The 23,981-nt window shown below is 49.6% G+C and overlaps 10 protein-coding genes across 10 annotated transcripts; 7 read left to right on the forward strand and 3 right to left on the reverse strand.

Moving 5' to 3' along the window:
- Window positions 1-490: 490 nt before the first annotated feature.
- CTRU02_213375 (ribosome assembly protein 4) lies at window positions 491-1,704 on the forward strand (the record flags this gene model as incomplete). Its single annotated transcript, XM_036731614.1, has 2 exons — window positions 491-576; window positions 645-1,704. 2 exons carry the CDS (start codon window positions 491-493, stop codon window positions 1,702-1,704), a joined length of 1,146 nt encoding a protein of 381 aa, XP_036576613.1.
- Window positions 1,122-1,736, reverse strand: CTRU02_213376 (uncharacterized protein; the record flags this gene model as incomplete). The annotated part of the gene is made up of 1 exon (XM_070206039.1): window positions 1,122-1,736. One exon carries the CDS (start codon window positions 1,734-1,736, stop codon window positions 1,122-1,124), a length of 615 nt encoding a protein of 204 aa, XP_070060432.1.
- A 1,308-nt stretch (window positions 1,737-3,044) lies between these two features.
- On the forward strand, window positions 3,045-3,579 carry CTRU02_213377 (uncharacterized protein; the record flags this gene model as incomplete). Its single annotated transcript, XM_070206040.1, has 2 exons — window positions 3,045-3,102; window positions 3,152-3,579. 2 exons carry the CDS (start codon window positions 3,045-3,047, stop codon window positions 3,577-3,579), a joined length of 486 nt encoding a protein of 161 aa, XP_070060433.1.
- Window positions 3,580-3,687: 108 nt separating this feature from the next.
- On the reverse strand, window positions 3,688-5,979 carry CTRU02_213378 (DNA repair and recombination protein; the record flags this gene model as incomplete). The annotated part of the gene is made up of 1 exon (XM_036731615.2): window positions 3,688-5,979. One exon carries the CDS (start codon window positions 5,977-5,979, stop codon window positions 3,688-3,690), a length of 2,292 nt encoding a protein of 763 aa, XP_036576614.1.
- A 4,902-nt stretch (window positions 5,980-10,881) lies between these two features.
- CTRU02_213379 (uncharacterized protein) lies at window positions 10,882-12,182 on the forward strand (the record flags this gene model as incomplete). Its single annotated transcript, XM_036731616.1, has 3 exons — window positions 10,882-11,306; window positions 11,360-11,955; window positions 12,004-12,182. 3 exons carry the CDS (start codon window positions 10,882-10,884, stop codon window positions 12,180-12,182), a joined length of 1,200 nt encoding a protein of 399 aa, XP_036576615.1.
- A 54-nt stretch (window positions 12,183-12,236) lies between these two features.
- On the reverse strand, window positions 12,237-13,427 carry CTRU02_213380 (uncharacterized protein; the record flags this gene model as incomplete). The annotated part of the gene is made up of 1 exon (XM_036731617.2): window positions 12,237-13,427. One exon carries the CDS (start codon window positions 13,425-13,427, stop codon window positions 12,237-12,239), a length of 1,191 nt encoding a protein of 396 aa, XP_036576616.1.
- A 438-nt stretch (window positions 13,428-13,865) lies between these two features.
- On the forward strand, window positions 13,866-14,042 carry CTRU02_213381 (uncharacterized protein; the record flags this gene model as incomplete). Its single annotated transcript, XM_070206041.1, has 1 exon — window positions 13,866-14,042. The coding sequence occupies one exon, from the start codon at window positions 13,866-13,868 to the stop codon at window positions 14,040-14,042; it is 177 nt and encodes a 58-aa protein (XP_070060434.1).
- Window positions 14,043-17,064: 3,022 nt separating this feature from the next.
- CTRU02_213382 (methionyl-trna synthetase) lies at window positions 17,065-19,517 on the forward strand (the record flags this gene model as incomplete). The annotated part of the gene is made up of 9 exons (XM_036731618.1): window positions 17,065-17,236; window positions 17,290-18,015; window positions 18,066-18,160; window positions 18,220-18,329; window positions 18,377-18,503; window positions 18,557-18,612; window positions 18,667-18,698; window positions 18,748-18,922; window positions 18,983-19,517. 9 exons carry the CDS (start codon window positions 17,065-17,067, stop codon window positions 19,515-19,517), a joined length of 2,028 nt encoding a protein of 675 aa, XP_036576617.1.
- A 591-nt stretch (window positions 19,518-20,108) lies between these two features.
- On the forward strand, window positions 20,109-20,699 carry CTRU02_213383 (nudix domain protein; the record flags this gene model as incomplete). The annotated part of the gene is made up of 1 exon (XM_036731619.1): window positions 20,109-20,699. One exon carries the CDS (start codon window positions 20,109-20,111, stop codon window positions 20,697-20,699), a length of 591 nt encoding a protein of 196 aa, XP_036576618.1.
- Window positions 20,700-21,906: 1,207 nt separating this feature from the next.
- Window positions 21,907-23,967, forward strand: CTRU02_213384 (ankyrin and het domain protein; the record flags this gene model as incomplete). The annotated part of the gene is made up of 1 exon (XM_036731620.1): window positions 21,907-23,967. The coding sequence occupies one exon, from the start codon at window positions 21,907-21,909 to the stop codon at window positions 23,965-23,967; it is 2,061 nt and encodes a 686-aa protein (XP_036576619.1).
- Window positions 23,968-23,981: the final 14 nt, after the last annotated feature.

The raw sequence follows: 23,981 nt of genomic DNA on the forward strand, positions 1-23,981 counted from the left end.
CTATTGTACTATAAGTTAGCTAAGAAGTCTATAATATCTAATAAAATTTAAACCTCCATTAAGGATTATGATTAGTAGAAACTTGGACTACTACGTTTAGATAGAATAAGTTGCTTTTTTAATAGTTTTACTGTGATTACTGCGGAGTTGCCTTTTCCCTTAGCTGAGGATGTATCCTGATCTTGAGGTACTTGCAGAAAAGGTGGAGAGTGTATATGTGGCTATGTTTTTAGGACTTTACTCAGCCGCATGAGGCTTAGATCAGACACCGTAATGAAAGGGCCGTCATTTTAATGGTATCCGTATCAGGCAACCGCCCCAAGATTTTCCAAGACTCGTAGAAACCGGGTTGTCGTGCCGGTGAATACAAATGCATGCAATTTTCTCTTGGCGGGGAAGTTCGGCTTGTAATTCCATGAATGCATTATAAGCCGTTGCGGCAGCTTAGCTTTTGCTCGTTGTAAATCCAAATTCGTGAGAATGAGCCAAGATGCCAGTTAGTATCCAGCTCGACATTGGAGATGCGCGGCAGGCGGACGAAACTCGGCCCAGCTACGAAGAGGCAATTGCAGCAGGGTAAAACTCGGGCTCGCTCGTTTTTTTTTTTTTTTCTCGTGCAACATAAAAGACTGACCTTGCCGTAGGCCGAACCAAGCGGCGCCGCCGCGCGCTGCGTCCGTAACGGATTCAATCCGGTCCTCGCTCTCCCCTTCCACCGGCAACTTCGCACCCTCCGTTCTCCGCCTCCGCGAGATTAATCGTTTCCAATGCACGCGCGGCGACGTGACGAGACTCACCATCTCCCCGAAGGATCTCGTCGCCGTCTCCCACGAAGAGCTGGGCCCCCATTCGTACTCGTCGACGAGGATGTGGGATTTCCGCCATAAAACAGGTACCAACTTCATATCGTCAGAGGTAGGCGACTGTCCACTCGTACTCTTCAGCGGCGACGGCAGGTTTTCCGCGGCCATTGAGCAATCTTCGGACGTCGGGAGAGCGAGGTTCCGCGAGACGGGCAGTAAGATGTGGAAGTCTAACATCAACGGTCTCCGAACGCCGGCGGCGTTTCGCGACGACGGGATGGCGTTCGCGGCGACGGATGCGAGAGGTTTGGTGCTTGTTTACGAGACCACTCCCACTGCGCCGGGGACCAAGGGGATGTTCCCTTCGAATAGGGTCGCGGGGATCGTGAACCATGCTGAGCCGACGCATGTGAAGTTCTTGCCGAGCGGGGACGTGGTGACGTTGTCGCGGGACGGGACGGTGAGGATATCGGACGCCAAGACGGGGAGGACGCTGAGGAGGATGGAGGTTGACGGCGTGGTCACTGCGACGGGGCGCGGGGCGTGTGATTTGGGCGTTTCGAGGGACGGGAGGGTGATTGTGTCCGTTTGGCCGCGGGCGGTGTATCTCTGGGAACATGAAGGCGGGAGTATGTGTAGTTGGGAGTTGAACAAGGTGAGGACGGACGAGGGGTGGCCGTTGGCATTGTCGCCGGATTGCAGGTATTTGGCGTGCCGGACGGAGAACGGGATGGATATCTCGGACACGTATTCCGGACAGGTGCTTGCGGCGGTGAATACGGAACCGGGGATCGACGGGTTGGTTACTGCAGCGGCGTTCTCGCCTGATGGGAAGACGGTTGCTGTTGGACGGTATGATGGCGTGGTAGACATTTGGGAAACGTCGCCATTTGGAGTTTGAGTGTAAAAATGGTTGTTTTCTGTGTATATCATGTGTCGATTACCAGGCTGGGTTGGAGGAACGGCAATTGACTTTATCACGCCACACATTCAGACGAAAAGAGGCGTCGCACTTACATTAGGAACTCGCAAATTCTATTCGGAATACTTGAACGCTGTGAGAGGGGTTTGAATTACCTAATTACTTCAAGATCGGAGACATTCACGTTTGTGGCATATTCAGGACCTCTTACATCATATGATTCATTTACATGAATAAATGCTACTGAACAAGTGAAATGAAATCTTAATAGGTCATGTTCAAATACAGATACATTGTCTGAGAATGAGTTGTCAAGCCAACCAGATCAAAGCACATCAGCTGAGATGGCGACATCAGACCGAACTTCACCGAAGCACACTGAACTCAAGTGAGTGACATGACTGAGCTTACTCACTTACGCCCTGTACTCCCTGTAGGATGCCTTCCGTTAGGAAGGTTAACTTCTCCATCCGCGAAGGCGTAAAAAACTATCCTGTGCCTTCCGTTAGGAAGGTTAACTTCTCCATCCGCGAAGGCGTAAAAAACTATCCTGTGCCTTGATCCCCCCTGGTCTCCTGTTCTGTGATTGGCTAGAGCAAAAATCGATGCTGATTGGTCGTAGCGACCCTGCCACCAATCAGCGCTCGTTATTCTTCGTTCGACCAATCAGCTTCGTTTAACCCCTGTTCCGGCCAATCACCTCTCATGTTCGCCGTCCTCGGGTCTTCCCGTCGTTTACCCAATGTCTTGCCGGTCTTCTTCCATTTATTTCCCGCCAACCACTCTTATTTTCCCGTCTTTTCAACCCCTGGCCTAGCCCGGCCCAACCTCGCCCATCGAACTTTCCATCCTAATACCACCCTATCGTTACCTTCCGTGATTTCCTATCTATCTGATTAATATCTATTGCTTGTCCTTCCTATTGCTGGTTTCATAATATCGTATTTCTCCTCTATGTCTATGCCCCATAACCCCCCTGTGCTTTGTGATAGCAAGTCCCCTCTGGTTGTTCATCTTCATATCTACGTCACTAATGCTTTCTCTAGCTGGCGGTGACCTGCTGGATCGACTTGGTGTGAGCACCTCTATGCGCACCAGCCGAACAATAGAAGTTTTATCTTGCTCTCCAATAGCCCGGGAGCTTGCTCCCCGGAAACAGGGCAAGACGCTGTCGTTCGATCATGGTTATCGCATCATTGCTGCCCTGGTTCAGGCTACCGGCGTTGAGCGCCGACCTCCATGCGACCGATGTGCCCGTTCAAATGGTCCGTGGAAGCAATGTATTGTAATGCAGTCCGCTGAGGGCTTACGGGCTACGAATGGTGGGTGTGCTAACTGTTGGTGGAATAATACTGGTTCCCGTTGTAGTCACCGTATGTAAGGTTTTTTGTCCTCTTTCGTCCTGCTCTTTTATTAACTATTTTAGATGCTTCTTTCGCTAGACGTTCGGGTGTATCCTTGGGCTTGATCGGACAGCCACCAGGTACTCTCTCTGACTCTTTCTCTGCCTTGGATCGATGGGAGATAGAACTGGAGACTCTCGGTAACCCTGGTATTACCTCGCGTGCATCCACACTGGCCAGAATGGATGCTTCTGAGCTGGTTACTCATTACAAAGACCTTACATCCCGGTTAGAAGCAATCCACGCCTCGATAGCTCACTTGACGAACGAGTGCCAGCTATTAGGCCAGCAGGTTTCGGAGGTTTCCTTAGTCTTGTCTTTCCAGCGGACATTCGAGGTACGGAGGATTCCTCCGGGTCTAGCACATATTAACTTTACGCCTATTGTATGCCCTCCTTCTGGTCATAGCAATGAGTCCAACAGCACTACACAAGACAGCAATACGCGATAATAACCCAGTGTTAACCCGATTCATGACATGCCTGAACCGCCAAGGCAAGACCACTAATCTGTCCTTTCATCTTAATGGTTTTACCTCCCTATTTACTATTCCGCCCTCCTATGCTTCATCTCTCTCCCTAGCCTCGAACGCCCGGACTGTTGCTTCCGCGAGGATCCTTAGTCTTTTGGTTCCTTCGACTAGCTCCTCCGGCATGCGCGCCTCTAGGAACTGCTTTACGTTTAACGGCTGTATGAGAGCGATATCTTCAAAGCGCCGCACGCGGGATAGCTGAACATACATGCTTACTGCATCGCATCTTTCAAGCTCCCCCGTATTCTTACCCACTGTTCTCCCATAAAGCCCTAACAGTGTCTTTTCGAGTGTCCGCCCCTGTGCCTTAAAGTCGGTTAATGCGAAGCCTGGTGTGCATGGGAGCCCTGTCCGGACTAGCGCTAGTTTTACATTGGCTTTCTGCAGATCTGGCCGGAGTATTTTGATGTGCTTTTCTGGTACTCGAATATTGGCTGCTGGCAACATTACAGTATTAGGTGGCAGATGGGGGAAAGCTAACCCGTTCGTTTCTTCGGACTGGAGAATAATACCACTAGGCGGTCCGAGAAATATGGACAGCCTGTCGTTTATGATGATCTCTTCTACTCCGGGCGGATGAAGAATTCCTACGGCTGTAAACTCTGCGCCGTTGACAACCTTGAGACCCATATACTTGTTCTCGTTGATTACCACCGGCATACCCTCGACATAAGGGAACATACCAGCTGCGCTCAGCTTGCCCTCGTCGCCTAATAGCATGGCTGCTTTTCTCTCCTCTGCTGTAGGTATCCGCGATTCCCACTTGTGCTTCGAAAGATATATCGATATCTTACGACCAGTATCGACGCTATATGCTAGGGCTGCATGCAACGTCAGATCCCACCGGTGTCGGTTTAGAGGTATAACAGCTCGCCTGCCGCTGGTGAAATCGAATTTCGATTCGCTATTATATTGCGCTTCGAGCTTCGCGGCGTCCTCTCTTGTCTGCTTGCCCTCTCGCAGGCGTTCAAGAAAACCAAGCAGGTAGGCGTCCCCTTCAGCCCGTTTTTGCTCGTCGAGTACTACAACATTAGTAAACCCCTGCCAGAGTTCTTTAGCTTTAGCCTCTTTCCAGCGTCTCTCTATAGCTTTGCTTCCCGGTCCTATATTTCCTAGCACTATACCAATTCGTTCGGTAGTACTAAGGAGGCTCTTCTGCAAAACTGGCGGGAACTGTAAGAAGTCTCCAGTGAACACGACGACAGAAATGCCACCAAAAGGCTTCTCTGGGAAGCCCCTTAACATTCTGAGCTTTTGATCGATATCATATAATGTTTGGAGTCCGAGCATGCTGGCCTCGTCGATTATCAGAGCATCCCGCCTGCGCCATCGTTCTTTGGCTTTCTCTAGATTGTTCGATAACATTGGTTCTACGGTAGCGCCATCGGCGTCCCGAAATGCCAGCCCTACAGCAGAATGAATTGTATTACCGCCGATACCTGCTGCGGCCGTTCCCGACGTTGCCGTAATAACAAGCCGGCTGGACGCCCCTTTGGCTGCGAAAACCTCTTTTACGGTATCGATAAGCCACGACTTTCCAGTGCCGCCTCCCCCGCCAACGTATTGCAGGTGTTGCCGATCAGCGCCGTTTGTTCGTTCGTCGAGCGCCTCGCAGATGAGACTAAGCGCTATTCCCTGCATGCGATTTAATGTTCTCTCCGCACCGATAATCTTCCCTGCCTGGGTGAACGTATTAGCGGCCGTAATTGCGATCCAGTTTGAAGCAGGTTTCAGTCCAACTATCGCTGGCTGGGCTGGGAAATCTATATTAGCATCGTTGTCGCCAAAGCCTGTTTCGGCACCGGTATGTAGGGGTCTTTCGGCGGATTCATCCCCTTCGATGGCTAGCATTCGCTCTTTATGGAGTCTTTCCTGCGCCGCTTTGGTGATTTTTAAATGTTGCTTTGGTAGTGTTGTTTGCATATGTGGTTGACTGTTGGTGCTTTGTATTCTGGAGTCGTCATCTATGCTAGAAAACCCGGCGTTATCCAGCGTTTGTAGCAACTCTTTTATGCCTGGAGAACCATTCGTAACTCCTGGTCCGTCCTGTAGGCTGAAGACTACATCGTGAAAGGTGTGCCGCAGGTCTATCCTATCTGGGTGCCATTCTTCTGAAAGGTCTAAGCCCTCCTCAGGCACATCAAATTCGTATCCTTCATCGCCCTCGCTCCGGCTAGCCCAAAGCTTAGCGTCTTTCTTTGCGTCTTCTGCGCTCTTGTGAAGAAGTTGGATGTTATTTACCACAGCCTTAACCCGACCTGGCATGTCGGTGTATAATCTCTCCCAGATGTCACCTGGATCGGGACTAGTGGATTGCATAAAGGTTTCCCACGGCACAAATAAGCCGAGTAACAGGACTGCTGACCTATTGTCTGTTAGCGACTGTATAGCCTGAGGTATATATATATATATATACCTACCTCTTGTAATACCCTTCTTCTGTGCCTTGTACGTCATGATTTAGATGTCCGGTAACAACTGGAATTGCTTGATGTGTCCTTGGGAGCAATTCTTGTATCCACGATTCCCGGTCTGTCATTAAAGAATCGAACGGTATAAACCGTGACTGGTTTATCCTGGTCCTTCGTCCGACCCTCCGTACGCGAACCATACATAGGTATTCGTAAAAGCAAAGCTGTTCTAACAGGCGACCGCGATGCGCATATGCCTCAAGGTATGGCAAAGTCATGCCACCGGCGCCGAATCCAATCGTTTCAGGGGTTACCCGCTGCTGCACTTCCGGCCCTGCTGCTCTGCGTAGGGCCTCCCAGCGCCGGAAAATAGCCCAGTAAAGCGAACTGAGATAGACGTTAATCCAACTCGCTTCGCTGCAATAGCTATTCTTGTACCCGAGGAGATTACTACAAACCTCTACAGCCGAAAGTTCTCGACTTGTAAAGATCTGATTTGCTGTACGAGCAAGAAACTGCCGTGTCTTATTATTCCGTTGTGCTGTCTTTGCCGCGCTGTCTCCACAATTCGGTCCGTAGTCGTCTCCCTGATCAGCCATCCCATCAAATACAGCCTTGACTAGCGCTGCTCTCTTCCAAAGCGGCGTATCTAATTTTGTTGAGTAATTCGTAGCATAGTATACCATGGAGAGTCCAGCCGAGTTAGTCGGGAGGAATGTAGTATCCGTATTATGACGCATAGCTACTGCTAAACCTGGGCTGTATCTGTTGATTCTTTCGTGATCTCTTCGGATATGCAGAAGGCCATCGGTAGTAAACTCGGTTCGCTGGCGCAGTGTCCATGGTGCTTTAAACCGACAGGGATGCCGAGACCCAGCCTTCCCTTTGTCTTTGAAACTATACTTTGTACATGTCGCACCGCAGCTATGCATTTGGCACCTGTAGGCGACCCAATTCGCTTCGGCATCAAGGGCTTCATCGAGTCTGCTGATATCCTCCGTAAGATGTTTGATATTGGTAAAGACGCTTTCCCACCGGCGGTATCGTCGTGCCTTGCCTTCGTCGCAGCACTATATCATTTACTTAGCACGATAAACTTAGAAAATAGAGAAACATGCTTACCTCACTAAATACTGAATCAATATATTGGCACACTTGTACTGCGTAGTCCGCGTTATCCGGCTTGGCAAGATCATGAAAAAGATCAGGTAGCCCGAGATTGGCGTCTAACCATAAGAGCCCGTGTAAGTGAAGAGCCCCACGCTCGTTTGTCTCGACGCAGCCGAAATAGCAAGAGACTTTGCCAAACATTGATTCCTCGCTAACAGAAACACAATGTTGAAAGAAAAGCTCCAACTCTCGATGAAAAAATTTTGCTGAACTAACTGCGTCTCGGATAACATGCTGTACGCGTCCAACCTGCTTCCGGAACTTTTCCATCAGCTCCTCTGCCGCCTTGCCATGTGCTACCCGAAAGGCGGCTAGTTTCATATTTATCTCGTTTGTTAGATCGTTTGGGTTGATTGTATACCATATACACGGCATTCCATACTTGAGGCATAGTGACTTTATCTTCCTTCGAGAATAGAGACGCTCCTCATTTGACATATGCTGCCTATGTCCAAACGCGCTTAACTCCCGGATTAAGTATGCTATATTGCTGTTAGTAGTCGTCCGGGTCTCGCGGTACTCTTCTTCTGCTCTTTCAATCTCCTCGGGAGTAAGTCTTGTAACGATTTGCTCGACTTTGGCAAATGAAGACCTCTTCATTCGCAAGTAACTAATCCGTCGGTTCTCTGATCGAAGAAGCATATTGAATACTAAAAAAGGGAAGCTTGGGTGTGTAGCAAAGTAAGCACCTATTATACTATTACTTTAGTTACTTATTTCTATTTATAAAGCAGAAGTTTTACTAACCATGCCTCTGTAAGCAGAATCGTGCCCAGGTTCGAAGGTAAAATCCGTTCGGCTTATGACTGCTTTGGATGTCTGGACCTTGCGGTTCATCCTGATCATCTTCGTTTTCTTCTTCACGTAATATCCTAGGGCCGCCTCGACCCCATGGAAATAAACAAGGGAAAGCCTTAGGGAAGAAATCGGGATCGTTCGAATCAGCAAATTCCTCTCCTCTGCGACTGACTAGATAGGGTTCTGTATTCTTATATCGGAGGGTGCTGTCTCCGTTTGCGTCCTTTGGCTTTCGGCCTCTCCCACGCTGGGGCCCTCTCACTGTTGCTTCTCGAAGAATCCTGAGTCGTTCTTGTGGGCTATGCTCTCCAGATACCTCAGTAGCCATTAGTCCAGTTGAGGTTAACTCGGACAGCTCTTCATCTATCCGACGAGGGTCCATATCAAATGGGTCGCAATCACCCGCATGGATTCCCCCTAGCCTAGCGTTGCTTTCAGCTTCGAGGTGCGCAGCATTGGTTTCCCTATCTTCTAGACTTGCAATAACATCGTGAGCATTACGCAAAGGTTCATCAGGGCGACCTCGCTCGGCAGGAGGGACATAGTGTCCTGTACGGATTTCGTCTTCGGCACGCTTCTCATACGCCACCATTCTCTCCACAAGTCCCTGGGGTACCTCAGTTCCGGGAGACCATTCCCCCCAGGTCCTAAGATGATCCTCACTAATACTAATATCCCGGTATAGTGGGTTGTTCGCCCGAAGCCAAACGAGCGCACGCTTGAGCTTCTGGGGGTTCACTGATAACATAAAGCCAAGATCGGATGGTACTGGTGTCCGAGGACCTACAAAGCATACATGCAACCTGTCTCGCTCTTCCACGAGTGGATGAGGTAGAATGTTGGCTGCTACGCCTTGAACGTCGTTAGGGAACACAGTAATATGGCCTCTCTTGTGTTTTCGGTAGCGGCCACTTGTTGACTTCTCGACGTCGATAGTAAGCTTCGTAATCCAACCACAGGGTGTATAAATTCCAATAAGGCGCTCCTCAAGTGGTGAAAGATCTTTCAAAACATGAGGATACCGATGGATGCAGCCTAAAGACAGATTATTCACCTGGCAGGCGTATGGCAGTTTTTGATGCTGTAAGGAGGTCTTGCACTGGGTGCAAATAGCGAAGTTTGCCTCTGGCTCCTTAGGAAAGCATTCCATACAAAGGAAATGTTCTCTGTCTAACACAGGGATTTGGTCCTCCACCCTTAGGTATAATGGCTCAAGTTCGGCCCATGTATAATTGACTAGTGAGTTGGGAGGCTTTTGCTGGTAACATACTCTACAATATTCGATTTCGAGTGTAAAGTCATCATGCATGCTTTCGTGGAACGTCTTGGTCTTTTCCAGAATCGTTTTTCGGGAAACTGGTCGGCACCACGTGCGATCCATAGAGTCTAGCTTCTTCTGGATATAGCGGCGATCTGCTTCTTGTACTGTCTGTTCGATCTCCTTCTTCCTTGCTTGGTATGCTTCGGGTGTGTCTAGTAGCTCAATATAGCTAGCTTTTTGGCTTAGCTTGGGTAGTGATGGACGAATTGGTAAATGCCTTTGCTGGATAGGATTAGACTGGCGAATAGCAACTGACGGTATTTGAGTTCTTGGCGCTTCAGAAAGAATATGCTGGCTATCTTGAGCTCTCTTATGCTGTGATATGTCTAGGGTAGTGGGCGTGTTTAGACTTGATATAGGCTTAGGGTTCCACGGAAGTAGGGTTGGTCGATTACTTTGCTCCCAAAGGTTGCTACTAGCATGGGCTTGCCTATTTCCTCCACGGCTTTTCCTAGGCGTAAGGGAAATTTTACTAGGCGATGTATTTAACCCCTCGCTATAGGGTGTCTGTACTAACACTGATCTAGGTGATAATGGAGATTCGATTCTATTCGGGCTTCGGATATTGTCGAACGAGGATGGTGGTGTCGGCAGCAGATTTCGGTTCCGATTCGAAGGAACCTTTAATCCTTCGTCGAGGGATCTCTAGTAACTCTGTGTCAAAAGGGGCCCTGATAGTGATTTTATTGAGTTTGAAGGGACCTTACCATAATATTGACTGAAGGCGGTGGTCCCGGTGCTAGCATGCGACTGTGGTTTGAAGGAGAAGTCTGCTCTTCCCTGCCGGCTATTTGTCTCGGCCTCAATTCAGGCTGAATTGAAATAGGAGTGTCATTGAATGAGGAAACTGGTGTTGTAAGATGCGGCATGATAAAACTTAGAGTCGATTCAAGGATTTCTAAGGTCTTTGGAGATCAAAAAAGCTATTATATTCCTTTGACTATGGGAATATTAAAGCTTAGCAATAGTAATGCGTGTTCGCTCCATCCGCTGAAATCACCTTCTGCCCTAGCTGCAAATGTTATTACTGCCTCAATAAGAACATCTTTTCTCATATAGTATTAGCCCAAGGCGAGATGCAAGTAACTTCGTATTGCAAAGACGGATGTCTTGCTGCTGCATTACTATAATAAAGCTGGAATCATTCCTGTTCCATCCGAATAAGAAACAATACTTTGTGATCTACCAATAGAAGGGTAATAAGCCCCCTGTTGTTCCCACTTTGTAGAAAAAAGACGCAGTCTACGTCTTGCCAGCATAAACTAGACAACTTCAGGCGACCACGAGACCTGGTTCTCCTGTATTAATAACTTGATAAGGGAGCAAAGCTGAAAAATCTCCCTTCCGATGGATTCTTCCTCCGCCCCCTCATGTACAAGGTTTATTCCTTTATAAGAGTATAACCCGAATGTTTGGATTCGCCTTTCTCTTGCTCTTCCTTACGTCTCGAAAGCTCCTTCTACGTTTTATACTGGTTCCTTGCAGATTGTTTACCATTTCGCCTTGCCTCCTCCTGCCGCTATGGGTACTGGAAAGCCAGACTTGGCTGCCTATTGGCCGAAGCCCGAGCTGAACCTGCCTTCGCCATGGAGCCTCCCCCTCACGATGCTTGCTACAGGTAAAATGGTTGCCGTTGAATCTCTAAGCAGGGACTCCCAGATATTTCGGTACCAGAACTGGTCTGGTCAAATCCAGATACCGATTCATACGCCAGAGTGGTTGACTAATGTCTTCCCTAATATACTTGACAACTTACACGCCGGGGCCTTATCGCTAGATCTCTCTCGCTTCCACTTGGGAGGTTCGTTAACTACCGAGGATTGGGAAGACCAATGGTTTACTATTATCTGCGATCCCCACTTCAGTTACGTCCCCTGTGGTCTATCTGGCGAAGACGAGGTGGAATATAAACGTCTGGCATGGATCCAGGACGATGCCCTCACGCCGTAAGTTTCTTCATCCGTGGCATTAGAATACTTATCCTAAAGCTCCCTCTTAGTATTTCTGACCGTACCTGCGCCGACTTATCTCCTCGTTTCCCGATAACTCCTCCGTTCGTAACTTTCAACGGGTTTGTCGATACCCAAAAGTTCCCCCTTGCCGATGATCCCTCCGTTGGTCTCGATGAAATAACCAGGAACTCGTCAGCCGTCTTCAGGGTGTGGTCTAGATTTACTTCTACAGAGGCTGCTTATACCCCCAAAACTGGATGGTATGCTAACTACGTTTACGCGATGCTTCCCAAATGCAAAGCACATATGAAGAAGAAGTGCGAGGATTACCGCGTCGAGACAACACCATTTCGCAAGCATGGAAAAAAAGCCTATATTACTGGCTATTTCCATGGTTTCTGTAACAAGAATACCGTCTTTACCTCTGATTATCCTTATAACCCCCTTGAGTTTGTCCCACTCATCGAGATTATCAAAGTTGACTGGGCTGCTGGGGAGCCTAGGCAGACCGCAGCCTCGCGCGATCCGTTTTCTACGCCGTCAAAAGGAGATATGACTGAACGTACGAAGGGAAAATTCAAGTTCGATCCTCTCGCACAGATGTCTGCTGACGCGAAAGTGCCTGGGCCTCTGTTTAATAATGGTAAGCTTGACGATTCTACTTTATTATTCTGAAAGCTAATATGCTTAGGTTCACAAGCCTCGGACGCCATTGTCGATAATGATGATCCGTTTTCTGTTAACGGCCTCCGCGACGTCGCGCCTATTAATATAAAGCGATCCGGAGAGGTAGAGACTATTGAAGACAGCAGTGATGGGGCGAGTCCAACGAAGCGGCCTAAACGGGGCAGTTTGCGTGGGAGGAAATAGTCTGCGTTGGAAAACATGAGGCATATCAAAATTCAATACTAAGAAGATCGCTATCTATGCTTGGATCCCTTTAAGTCTTTCTTCTTCTTCAACCTGAAGTATTTCCTTTTGTAGTAAATTCATTTCCTCGCTGGTATGTGCAGAAAGTCGATCAGGGAGATCAAAATCTATATTAAAATCGCAATCGTCAATACCACACCCTCTTATTTCCAACTCATCTAATCTAAATTCGTTCTGAAGAGTTTGTATGAGAAAAGACCAAGCGTCTAGACCTTGGGTAGTAATTTTAACATTTTCGAGAGTAAGTCTTCGAAGTGTATTTTGATGTCGCCGTAAGAGCGTCAGGAGTTCGTCTCTCGTGCAGTCTAGATACTCAAGGCATAACCTTTGAAGAAGAGGAATATAGAGGCTTTCTGAAAGTCCTGGAAATTGTTGCTTCTCTTCGCAATAGTTGAAGAATAAAGTAATATCGGTGAGCGCTGGAAAAAGACTAGAGAAGCTATGAAAGTCTGATTGCCAATCATATTTTTCTTCCTGTACTGGGTCATTCTCTGCAAAGAATTTTCTAATTTCTTGGCTGAAATGATTATCGCTATCCTTAGGATTGATAACAAGACTGAGCTTTGTGATGGTCGTGATTTCGGATTTTACGGCTTTTGCGAGACTGCTTGGGAGCGATAGCATCCGTGGAATAACAGACGTACAACCTTCCATCATATCTCCAAACTCGATATATATCTCCTCTATGGGAAGGCGGCTCTTAATAAGGGCGAAAAACAGTGTTCTGATTACTACTAAGGCATGAACCATGCTATTAGGTAAGAAATCAGAAATAAACCTATTTGGAAGTACGCCAATACGTCGCCCAAGCTTAAAGGCGCCCCATGGTCGGGTATGATCCGATATCCCAATAGCTTTGCAGTTTTTGAGGTTAGTGAGAGCTATCGCTAAATAACTCATATGTTGCCTTTGGGAGAAGAATTCCGTTTGCTCCTGCCATCCATCCTTATAGGTTTGGATTATTTGCTCCCAACTATCGTCGCCCAGTAAGACAACTTCGCCATTCCGAACTCGGAAGAAATCATACTCGTCTTTGAGTCCACAAATCTCTAGTTCTTCGTGGCTCATGTAGTCTTTGGGTTGGATGAGATGATCAACGCAGAGCTCGACAACTTCAACCGCTTGACTCAGAATATGGTGGCGTGAAATGTTCACAAGATTCAATAGGCTTTCCTTCTCTAGCATTACGTAGCGAATGCGGAAGAAGCGTGCTTTGAAAGCTGAAGACGTTGCCTCAGCTATAGTTTTGCATGTTTCCCGGAAGTCTGATAGTCCCGCAAGTGCTTAGGGTCTGGTGATAATAGATGATAAAAGATTTCGGTTATCAGTTCAGCTGGCAAGTTGATAAGAGCTTGTTGAGCCATAACTTGAAGCGCAATATCAAGAAAACCCAGAATTGTCTAAGGTGAGGGGAAAGGATCTGATAGTTAAGCGCCGTGATCACCCGTAATTATGCATGAACATGGAGTCGTCTTGGCTCCCAATAGGTTCACGGGTACCCGTGCGTGTAAAATTTCACGGGTACCCGTGGAAATGACTAAGCAACTCTGATATGGGGCTCATGAGCCAATGAGAGGCACGGCCTGCATCAAACTTATCCGGAAAGTTTACGACTTTACTACGATGCACTCTTCGGGCTTACTACCAGCGTATAACGCCTCCTGCTCTGCCTTATCTTGCTCGACTCGTTTCCAGACTTCGCTTATACCTCTCTCACTGTTTTTAAAGGGGTTTTGTCCATCTTCCGCAATAATCAGCTCATCGACCCGTTTGTGTTCAGCCCTATCCCAGTCCAGATAAGCCATCATCTCCTCCTTCGTCCAATCCCTTGACCCGTGTGAGGTAGTGCAGCGTCCTTTCATCTGCTTATAGTCAAGACACCACTCATAACACTTTTTGTCATAACGTAGCGGAAGTCCCATTGCCCTTCGATACTCCTGGTTTGTTTTGACACTCCCACGAGGTTGAGCACCGTACCAGGCGCTTCTTGCTGCACAGTACCGTCCGTATATCGCCTGAGGTGAATCGTATCCTGGCAGCGAAGGTGAATGCGAATGCGCAAATGGTGATAATACCCGAGGTGGTGATATACTGGTCTCTACCACTATAGCAATAGTCGGTTGAACCAACTCTGGTACGTCCTGCACGGCGTTTGAAGGAGGTTCTTGTGTATCTGTCGTCGTCCCGGTAAATATCGCAGTTGATACTGTAGCTGGATCTGGAGTAGGTGTCGGTTCAGGCAATAAATGCGTGTATCGCAGAGGGCACGCCTTTGAAGTCATAGTATGGCCAACTGTATGACACCTACTGCATTTGCTTGGGGCCCGTGAAGCAACTTCAACAACTTCGAACCCGCTAGGCTCTCGTCTAGTGCTTGATTTGGGAATACTGGGATTCTCTAATTGCAACCTGGGCTCTATGCGCTGGCGAGGCTCCAGCAATAGCTGCGGCGCTCCATCACGCCTCAAATGCCAATGTGCATGGAAGTGCTCACGTAGAAGAACAAGATTCTGTTCTTGTAAAGTCTTCAATTTGTGTAAGCATGGGAGACCATATACTCGAGAAAACGTCCCCGTACAGGCTGTGGAAGGATTTGTGTCTTTCTTCGTGAGCAGCTTCCGTTGCTCTTCTACTTTGCGCAAGGCTTCATGCGATACCCAGCCAAGCACTGCGCCGTACATTGACCCTGAAAGCTCAACTGGTATCCGTATTTGCTGTTTAACTTGATTTGACTCTAGATCCGATAGCTGATTTAGTAAAGCATGCTTCATTGCTCGCCAAGCTTCAAAAAGGTCTAATGTGGATCGTTTCAAGTGCGATTTAAGTAGTGCATGAATACCCTCAACTCGCGAAGTAGCCACATTGCCAAAATGGGTATGCTGATCGACCCAGGCTTTCACTAGCTTCTCCTTGTATGGTTTCAACCAAACGGACGTAACATAGCCGACTTCTTCGAGATGGTCCAGAAGATAGCGTTCCTCAAACTGGGAAACGCGCTCCTCAAAAACCACCTCAGATGGCGAGCTGATGATCGAATGCCAGGAGTTATAGAATTCTTCCCAGCTCTGAGTTGAAGGTTTGAGCGCTGCAGGATTGTTGACTGTCTTTGGCTTAGTAGAGTCAAAAGCTGGATTACAATGTTGAAGAACGGCCTTGTTCGCATGCCAGAGGCAAAGCAAAGATGCAGAAGAGGGGAAGATGGTTGCAACAGCGTTAATGCATGCTAAGCAGCGATCTGTGAGGATAACCGCAGGTAGGCTAGCGTTGCACTGACTATACAAGGATTTGACCCGCTCCAAAGCCCAGGTATAGTCATCTTCTGCCTCGCCGCTAAGAAATGCAAACGCAATACAGAACGACCGTTGGCAAGCATCGACGCCAACTATATCAAGAAGTGGCATACCATACTTATTAGTCTTATAGGTACAGTCTAGTAACATGATGTCTGGGTAGGCTTGGAGAAGGGCTAAGGAATCTGGATGAGCGAACAAGACAGCCGTAACTCGGCCATCTGGTGCAAACTGCATGCGACTCCAGAAGCCTTCCTCATCAAGTTGATTGGCAAGTGCATGGATCGAGGTCTGCCCTTCACGAACATCTCGTTTAGCGGCTGCAATATGATTGTAGATATCCTGCTGGGTCGCTATAGAGTCTGTCGTTTGTCGTATGTATGTTCTGATGTCCCTGGGTGCGACGCCAGCGTTTGAAAGACCGGCCACCTTGGCTTGATCCTCCTCAGATAGCTTGCGATGCGTTGGGTGAGCAGACGGATGTTGGCTTGGGGGATGATTATGAGAAGAAAAACGCTTATCGGGCCGGTGTCTCAAGCTCCATGTGCTCTTATCCAAAGATTCCTTAGCAAGGACGGAAAATTGACAACCAGTCCCCCTACTAGTAGTTTGCCTTTGCCGCGCTATTGATGTGCTTGGCGGATGACACGACCTATCGCATGAATATGTAATCGTCCGTCGTCCGCTTTTCTCCTTTGTTGATCTCCCGGTAGTGAATGCGTATCCCTTTGTCGCCGCCCAGTTGTTGATTGACATAAAAAGCTCATCGCGAGATTTATGATCGCTTTCAGGGGGGAGACTGTCGTCTGGGAATGTGAGTATTGAGTCTTTGAGAGCTATTTCCATTTTTAAGAATATATGACTGAAGTGCTGGATGCAAATAACGCGTGAAAGGTGTATGACACAAGACGCGTTCATTGACGTGGGCAGGTTGCTTAGTCATTTCCACGGGTACCCGTGAAATTTTACACGCACGGGTACCCGTGAACCTATTGGGAGCCAGTCGTCTTGGTAGGATTACTAATCCTGGACCGGTGAAACATTAACCCGATTACTAGCTCGTCTTCCTAACGGGAGGCTTACTTCAACAGGCGGCTTGCCCGCCGTTCCCCAGTTGAAAAAAATCAGCAGGGTCAGGCCCCAAAAACCCCCCCAAAATCCAAGTCCCGAGCCCCCGAGTAGGAGTAGTTGCCCCTCATCCCAAAGAGGAATAGTGCGGGGTCGAGTGGCTCTTGCGTCAATCAGAGTCAGAGTTGCCCTGTGGAAAAGCCCATTTCTTATTCACGAATCGGCCTGCGTGACTCCTTTCCAAACTGTCGCTAGTCGTCTGCCGCTACGTCTTTGTCTCCCTCGCCTGACCGGCCACCTCGAGGTATTCCGCAACTCTTACATACAAACAAAGACAATTACAGTATCTGTTGTTGTCTTTACCTCTGCCAATTGAGGCCGCTCGCGACCGTAAACCCCTTCTCAACACCATCGTACCAGCGAATCCCTCGATTTCTTCGCAGACTCCACCCACGATCTTCGATATGGCGCCTACCGAGCCTATTCTGCCCGTCAAGGGTAAAAACAATATCTTGATCACTTCGGCCCTGCCCTACGTGAACAACGTTCCTCATCTGGGCAACATTATCGGCAGTGTGCTTTCGGCCGACGTCTTCGCTCGCTACTCCCGCGCCCGCGGCAACCCTACCATCTACAGTAGGTCGCAACTTTCAGCCAACTCCAACCATGTACTGACAGTATACTTCCAGTCTGCGGCTCTGATGAGTACGGCACTGCGACCGAGACCAAGGCTCTTGAGGAGGGCGTCGACCCCGCCACCCTTTGCGCCAAGTACCACGCCATCCACAAGGGCATCTACGACTACTTCGACATCTCCTTCGATATCTTCGGTCGCACCCCAACCCCCCAGCAAACCGAGATTGTCCAGGATATCTTCCTGAAGCTGTGGAAGAATGGCTACATTGAGGAGCGCGAGACTACCCAGCCCTTCTGTCCTGTCGAGGCCCACAACACCTTCCTTGCCGACCGCTTCGTCGAGGGTATCTGCTCAGTCTGTGCCTACGACGGCGCCAGAGGTGACCAGTGCGACAAGTGCGGTAACCTCCTCGACCCCTTGGAGCCCGAGTCCGATCCGAACGCTACTGCCGACGATGATGTCGCTGCGAAGGCCACTGGCTGGCTGATCAACCCCCGTTGCAAGCTCGACGGAGCTACCCCCGAGAAGCGCAAGACGAAGCATCTGTTCCTGAAGCTCGACGCCCTCAAGGACGAGCTTGTCAAGTGGTTCCAGTCTTCCAGCAAGAAGGGCGCGTGGAGCAACAACGCCGAGCAGATCACCCAGGCTTGGATTGACAAGGGCCTGAAGCCTCGTGGCATTACCAGAGATTTGAAGTGGGGTGTTCCCATCCCAACCGGGGAAGTCGGCGAGGACTACGCGAGAAAGGTCTTTTACGTGTGGTTCGACGCTTGCATTGGTGAGTGAGGCTCGTTTTCTCATTCTAGGGCAGAGGACTAAACCAGTTAGGCTATGTCTCCATCACCAAGAACTACACCGACGGCGACGATCTCGCCGGTAAGAAGTGGGAGCAGTGGTGGAAGAACCCAGATGACGTTAAGCTGGTGAGTGGTGCTGGCGCATTGCGCCGCATTAGATGGGAGCTTATTCTGACTGCTTTCAGTACCAATTCATGGGCAAGGACAACGTCCAATTCCACACCATCATCTTCCCCGGTTCTCAGCTCGGTACTGGTGAGAACTGGACGAAGCTCCACAAGATCTCCACCACAGAGTGAGTCTTTAGCTTCGTTTTATTGAACCCAGACACTGACCGTCTAGATACCTTAACTACGAGGGCGGCAAGTTCAGCAAGTCGAGAGGTGTTGGCGTCTTTGGCAACCAGGTTCAGCAGACTGGTCTCCCCGTTGATGTTTGGAGATACTACCTGCTCGCCCGCCGGCCAGAGGTGAGCTCAAGTCCATCCGGCTGTGAAAAGGATCACGATGCTAATCTTCACAGACTTCCGACTCCGAGTTCATGTGGCAGGAGATGGTCGACGGCAACAACAACGAGCTGTATGTGCCCCGAAGAAGTCCGATTTCCAGTAGTAGCTAACCAGCACCGAACAGTCTTAAGAACCTTGGCAACTTCTGCCAGAGAGGTGAGAACTGAACCTGGCCGCCGCACTATACAAAGCTAACACATCCCAGTGAACAAGTTCTGCCAGGCCAAGACCGATGGCGCTGTTCCCGATTACACCAAGTACACTGATGACTACCTAAAGAACCATGCCAACGAGGTCAACGCTCTTATTAAGGAGTACATCAACAACATGGAGGGCACCAAGATGAGAGCTTCTCTGCAGACCATCCTGAGCATTTCGGCGTACGTATCTCTACTAATAATATTCAATAAACGCGATGAAATTGCTAACGGGTGAGAAAGTCTCGGAAACAAGCTTCTCCAGGACAACAAGCTCGACAACAAGCTACTTACCGAGGAGCCCGACCGCTGCGCTGCTGTCATCGGTGCGGCCCTGAACCAGATCAACCTTATCGCATCGCTGGTCAGCCCCTTCCTCCCTAACACCTCCAAGGCCATCTTTGAGCAGCTTGGCGTCGACACCAAGCCTGCCATCCCCGAGAGCTGGATTGCCGATGCCATCAAGCCCGGCCACAAGCTCGGCGAGCCCAAGCACCTGTTCTCTCAAATCCCCGCGAGCAAGATCGACGAGTGGAAGGACGCTTTTGGCGGTGAGGAGGTTCGCAAGCAGAAGGAGGAGGCCGCAGCAAAGGCTGCTGCCAAGAAGGCGGCCAAGGAGGCAGACAAGGCCCGCAAGAAAGCCCGTAAGGAGGCTGAGAAGGCCAAGGCTGCCGGTGCGGCCTCGACGGTCGAGTCCGGTGAGAAAAAGGCCGAGGCTGACCCGGCCATCGAGTCGGTGACGGAGGCGATTGCCAAGGCAGATGTGCACACATCCTAAATGTGCTAGTTATGTAAGGCGCATATACAGGTGGACGAGTGATGACAGATCAGAGGCGTTGTAAAGTGCTGGATCATATGCCTACCGGGATTTTCAGTTGGGAGGGGTATCTGGTTGGTAGGCTTCAACAATAGCGAGTCAGATTCAGATTCGGAGATAGAGAATTGAGATTCAACAATACGCTAAACCGTTTAATCTTTGTGGGATTATGTCTATTTTCTTTTACATCTCCATCGTTTAGCATAATATGATTCTTCCCATGCTCTGAATAACTAAGAGTATCTTTCGGCTAAAGTTTAAATTAATCACCAAACGTGAAGTACTTTGGTCTTGGATTTGGCATGAACTTACTATCGGCATTTTGTCTCCATGTCTTTTGTTTAGGCTTTAATCACTGTGACAGCGTTCCTGTAGAGTCAAACCAAACTGTCTCAAGGTAGCGTGACTTGGTTGGCAGGGGAAACGCTCCAGCCGCCAAGTACACCCCAGTTACTAATTAATGTTGACAGCCCCAAAGTGCAATTGCCAAATCAGACATATTTTCCTTTAGTTACAACACACTCACCCATCTAATATCTCTATTCCACCATAATGGTTACTCCGGCATTTCCCAACCATCAGCAGTTCGATCTTCACCCCTCACTGAAGACTCAGATATCCCCCGACGACTGGCGCGGACACGACTCCAAGCATCTCCTCTGCGTAGGCGCCGCCGTATTCCATCAACAAACCGCTGATTCGCCCCCCAAACTGCTTCTGCTTCAGCGCGCCGCGGCAGATCTTGCTCCTGGTCGCTGGGAACTCACGGGCGGAGGGTGTGAGTCGTCGGACCCAACAATATTCGACACCGTCGTGCGAGAAGTATGGGAAGAAACGGGCTTGCGGGTCCGGAAGGTCACTTCTTTCATCGGGTCGCATACGTGGGCTGCTGACCAATGCGAGATTGACGACCCTGGAAACGTGGAGCGCAAGATGTCGTGGAGAAAGCTGTCGTTTGTCGTACAGGTTGAAGATGCCCCGGGAGGGGGATTGCCCGCGGTGGTGCTTGATGCGAAGGAGCACCAGGCTTATTTATGGGTCACTAAAGAGGAGTGTGAGAGGGAAGGGGCGGGTGAAGTCTGTTTGCGATGGTGCTCTGATGATGAGAAGGAAGAGATTCTGAGGGCTTTTGAACTTTTGTAGTCCAGGGGGTCAAACGTGGGCACCTTGGTATGTTTAAATGGTGTGCCTTTCATTGCTGCTGCCGCCCCTCATTGGCGTTCCTGTTTGAACTCCGCGTGATATATTTGTGGCTTTGCCGCTGGCAAATAAAGCATTGTGGAGGGTCAATTGGAAAGTCAGGCAAGAGGCCGACTCAGGAGTAGAGGATGCTTCGAGCGAAACTAGACGTGTGAACTACTACCGCGATCAGTTTGAGGATACATTTAGAAGGGGTCTTGGTTGTTCTTACCGAGCATTTTGGGACTCTTCCGACTATCTTTGGAAATGTGGGATGTGTAACGAGTAGAATAAAAAAACGGGCGGATCTTCGAGACAGCCAGGAGATGGCCTACATTTATCTAAGAATATATACAGTTAAGACTTTAGAAAGAAATGTTCCATGCGAAGAAGGCAGTTAGTCTAGGTAACCAAAGCCCTGAGAAACCCAATGCTACTCCTGAAGAGACGTTCATCATTGGGTTCGTTGCAGATGCAAAGCCAAGTTTTCACCACTCAGTACTGGTAGCAGCTCCAAGCTGCCAGTTTTATAAGCCTAATAAGATCACCCCTCTCTCTCTCTGCAGACTCTGCAGAGACGCTAGTTTCGAGTCCCGTAGATTCTGACCCTCGAAGCCACTGACGCTGTTGGTTTCCGTTTCTATTACGGTTGAGAACAATGGGTTACTTAGGTAGACACCAACTTCCCTTCTCAAAAGAACCAAGACGTTTGTTCGTCATTACAAACAAGCCCCAGCTTCTAGTCTGTAATTTCCCATCCCTGTGCGAAAAGGGCGGCTCTTCACATCATCAAACCTTCCATAGAGAGTTCTGGAGTTGTGGATGATGGAAATAATGAAGCATGCAATCAAGGGCTGTGACTCTGGTGCTTTCAAATCAGTCTTGTTCGACACCACTTATCCGACCGTCGCTTAGGCTCTGCAACGAACGTTTCAATTCATACAATTTCTTAGGAAAAAATGCACAGGTTTTGCAAGATTCATCATATACAATAACATGTAAATGGAGAAAATCTACCGCCAGGCCCAGTTGTCTGTCACAGCTTGCCCTGTCAAACTGCCCCCTGTCGAACCAATGAGATTAGGAAATACTACATGATGACCTGCGTCATTTTGCTGAAGAACTCAGTGTCAGACTTGCATCTTACATACCCGAACCACCTATTTTCGCCATGGCCGACTCGCAGACGCTGAAGAAAGGCGCGCCGGAGCTGTTTACGTATCCCTCCGCCGTCGGTGCCGATAGCATTCGCGTCGTCAAGATATGTCCAGCGGGCAATGACCCAACCCACCTGACAAATCCAGCCGGAACCAAGCCTCAGATTGAGCTCCTGATCAAGACAGTTGCTTTTGAGGACCGTCCGGTATATCATGCCTTATCGTACACATGGGGCGCGGCGGACTTCGACACCGAGCCGTCTCGCGACACGGTGCCCATCATACTCGGCGGCAAGACCTTTTACGCCATGCAGAATCTGCATGACGGTCTTCTTCAGCTTAGAGAGAGCTTTCCCGACACGTGGTTCTGGATCGATGCGATTTGTATAAATCAAGACGACCTCACGGAGCGCTCGACGCAGGTTTCCATCATGGACGACGTTTACACCAATGCCCATCGGACTGTCGTCTGGCTCGGCAAGGCAAAGCCGGGGATCCCGAGGGCTTTCGAGGTCATCGCCGAAGTGATGAGGAGAATAGAGGAAGAAGCAGGGTTGTCTGTCTGGGTGGCCATCTCAAACTCCGATTTCGAGTCTTTGAGAGGCGTGGAAATGCCGGAACTCACCTTGGACGATTGGAGGTGTGTTACCGATTTGTACGCCCGGAGATGGTTTTGGAGGATGTGGGTCGTTCAGGAGGTAGCGCTGAGCACCACCGTCGACATGCTTTCCGGAGATACGACTATGCCTTGGGACGTCGTAGGCGGGTTTGCGGCGTTGACGAACCTCTCGGGGATCCTTACGGAGGCATACGTTCGATTTCCGGAACTTACCACGTCGAGGAGAGATGGGACTTTGGGGTTAGGCGTAGCGACGCAAATCTACGTCCTGAGATCGCTGTGCCGCATGAAGCAGGGCGAGGATGAGCCGCTCAAAGAAGACGGAATAAAGGCTCTTTTGGATTTCCTCGGAGGGACGATGTTGTTCGATGTCACGGATGCGCGAGACAGGATTTACGGGTTGTTCGGTATCTTGAAGTTTTACGCAAAGTATGGCAGCTTCGATGTGTCCTGGGCGACGGTGGATTACAGGTCTACGGCTCCGCAAGTGTATACAACCGTCGCAGAGAACATAATCACGAGTTCAAGACGGCTGGATATCATATGCTGGACAGGAAAGGCGGTAGCCAAACTGGAAGGGCTTCCTTCTTGGGTCCCAGACTGGGGTCGTCGTACGGTCGGGTATCCGCGCGAGGGGAGCGGGCAGGACGCGTCTAATAGTCTCGCAGTGCGGGACCTATCGTTCGAAGTACGGGATTCGAAGCTGTTTTGCCGGGGCCTCAAGATCGGTGCTGTCGTTGCGGTTGGGGAGAGGCAACGACAGCTGCATGATGGTGATTTCCGGAGAACCGCTTCGATTCTGATGAGGCTGCCTGCGCGTTACACTCATACGGGCCAGCCGCGTGTCGAGGCTCTCTGGCGCACGCTGCTGAGAGATCGCAAGTCACATGAAGATGAGAAGTTGGGGGCAAGCGATGATATGGGGGCGGCTTTCAAGGTATGGGCTCTGCAGGCTTATGCACAGGGGGCCGGTGGTTCTCTCAAGCAGCCTGGAGCGAAGTGGATGGACATCGTGAAGGAGGCCAAGGTGTGTGATGAACTTGCGGCAAGCGACGAGACGCGTCTGTTCCCTTCGACGGACGACTTGAAGAAGCGTCTTGGCGAGATGGGCTGGTTGGGCAAAGAGAGTGAGCTGCCTCTGCCGTCGGAAGAGGAGAAGCAGAAAACTATCAAGAGCATCGAAGGGGGGTTCTTTAAGTGGGGTTCTCTGTTCAACGCCGCAATGGAAGGGAGACAACTCGCCTTACTCGAGGGGGACTACCTTGCCAACCTGCCTGACAGCCTCGATGTTGGTGACGAGGTGTGGGTGGTACAGGGCTGTCACCTTCCTCTGCTCATGCGGAAGGGGGAGAATGGCGATGGCTGGGTGATACTTCGGGACGCATACGTTCACGGAATCATGTCAGGCGAGGCAGTTACGCAGGATATAGTATGGGAAGATATTTGCATTCGCTAAACTCCCAACTTGGG

This window comes from Colletotrichum truncatum (genome assembly GCF_014235925.2).
Source record: "Colletotrichum truncatum strain CMES1059 chromosome Unknown Contig_0009, whole genome shotgun sequence".
NCBI classification, from domain to species: Eukaryota; Fungi; Ascomycota; class Sordariomycetes; order Glomerellales; family Glomerellaceae; genus Colletotrichum; species Colletotrichum truncatum.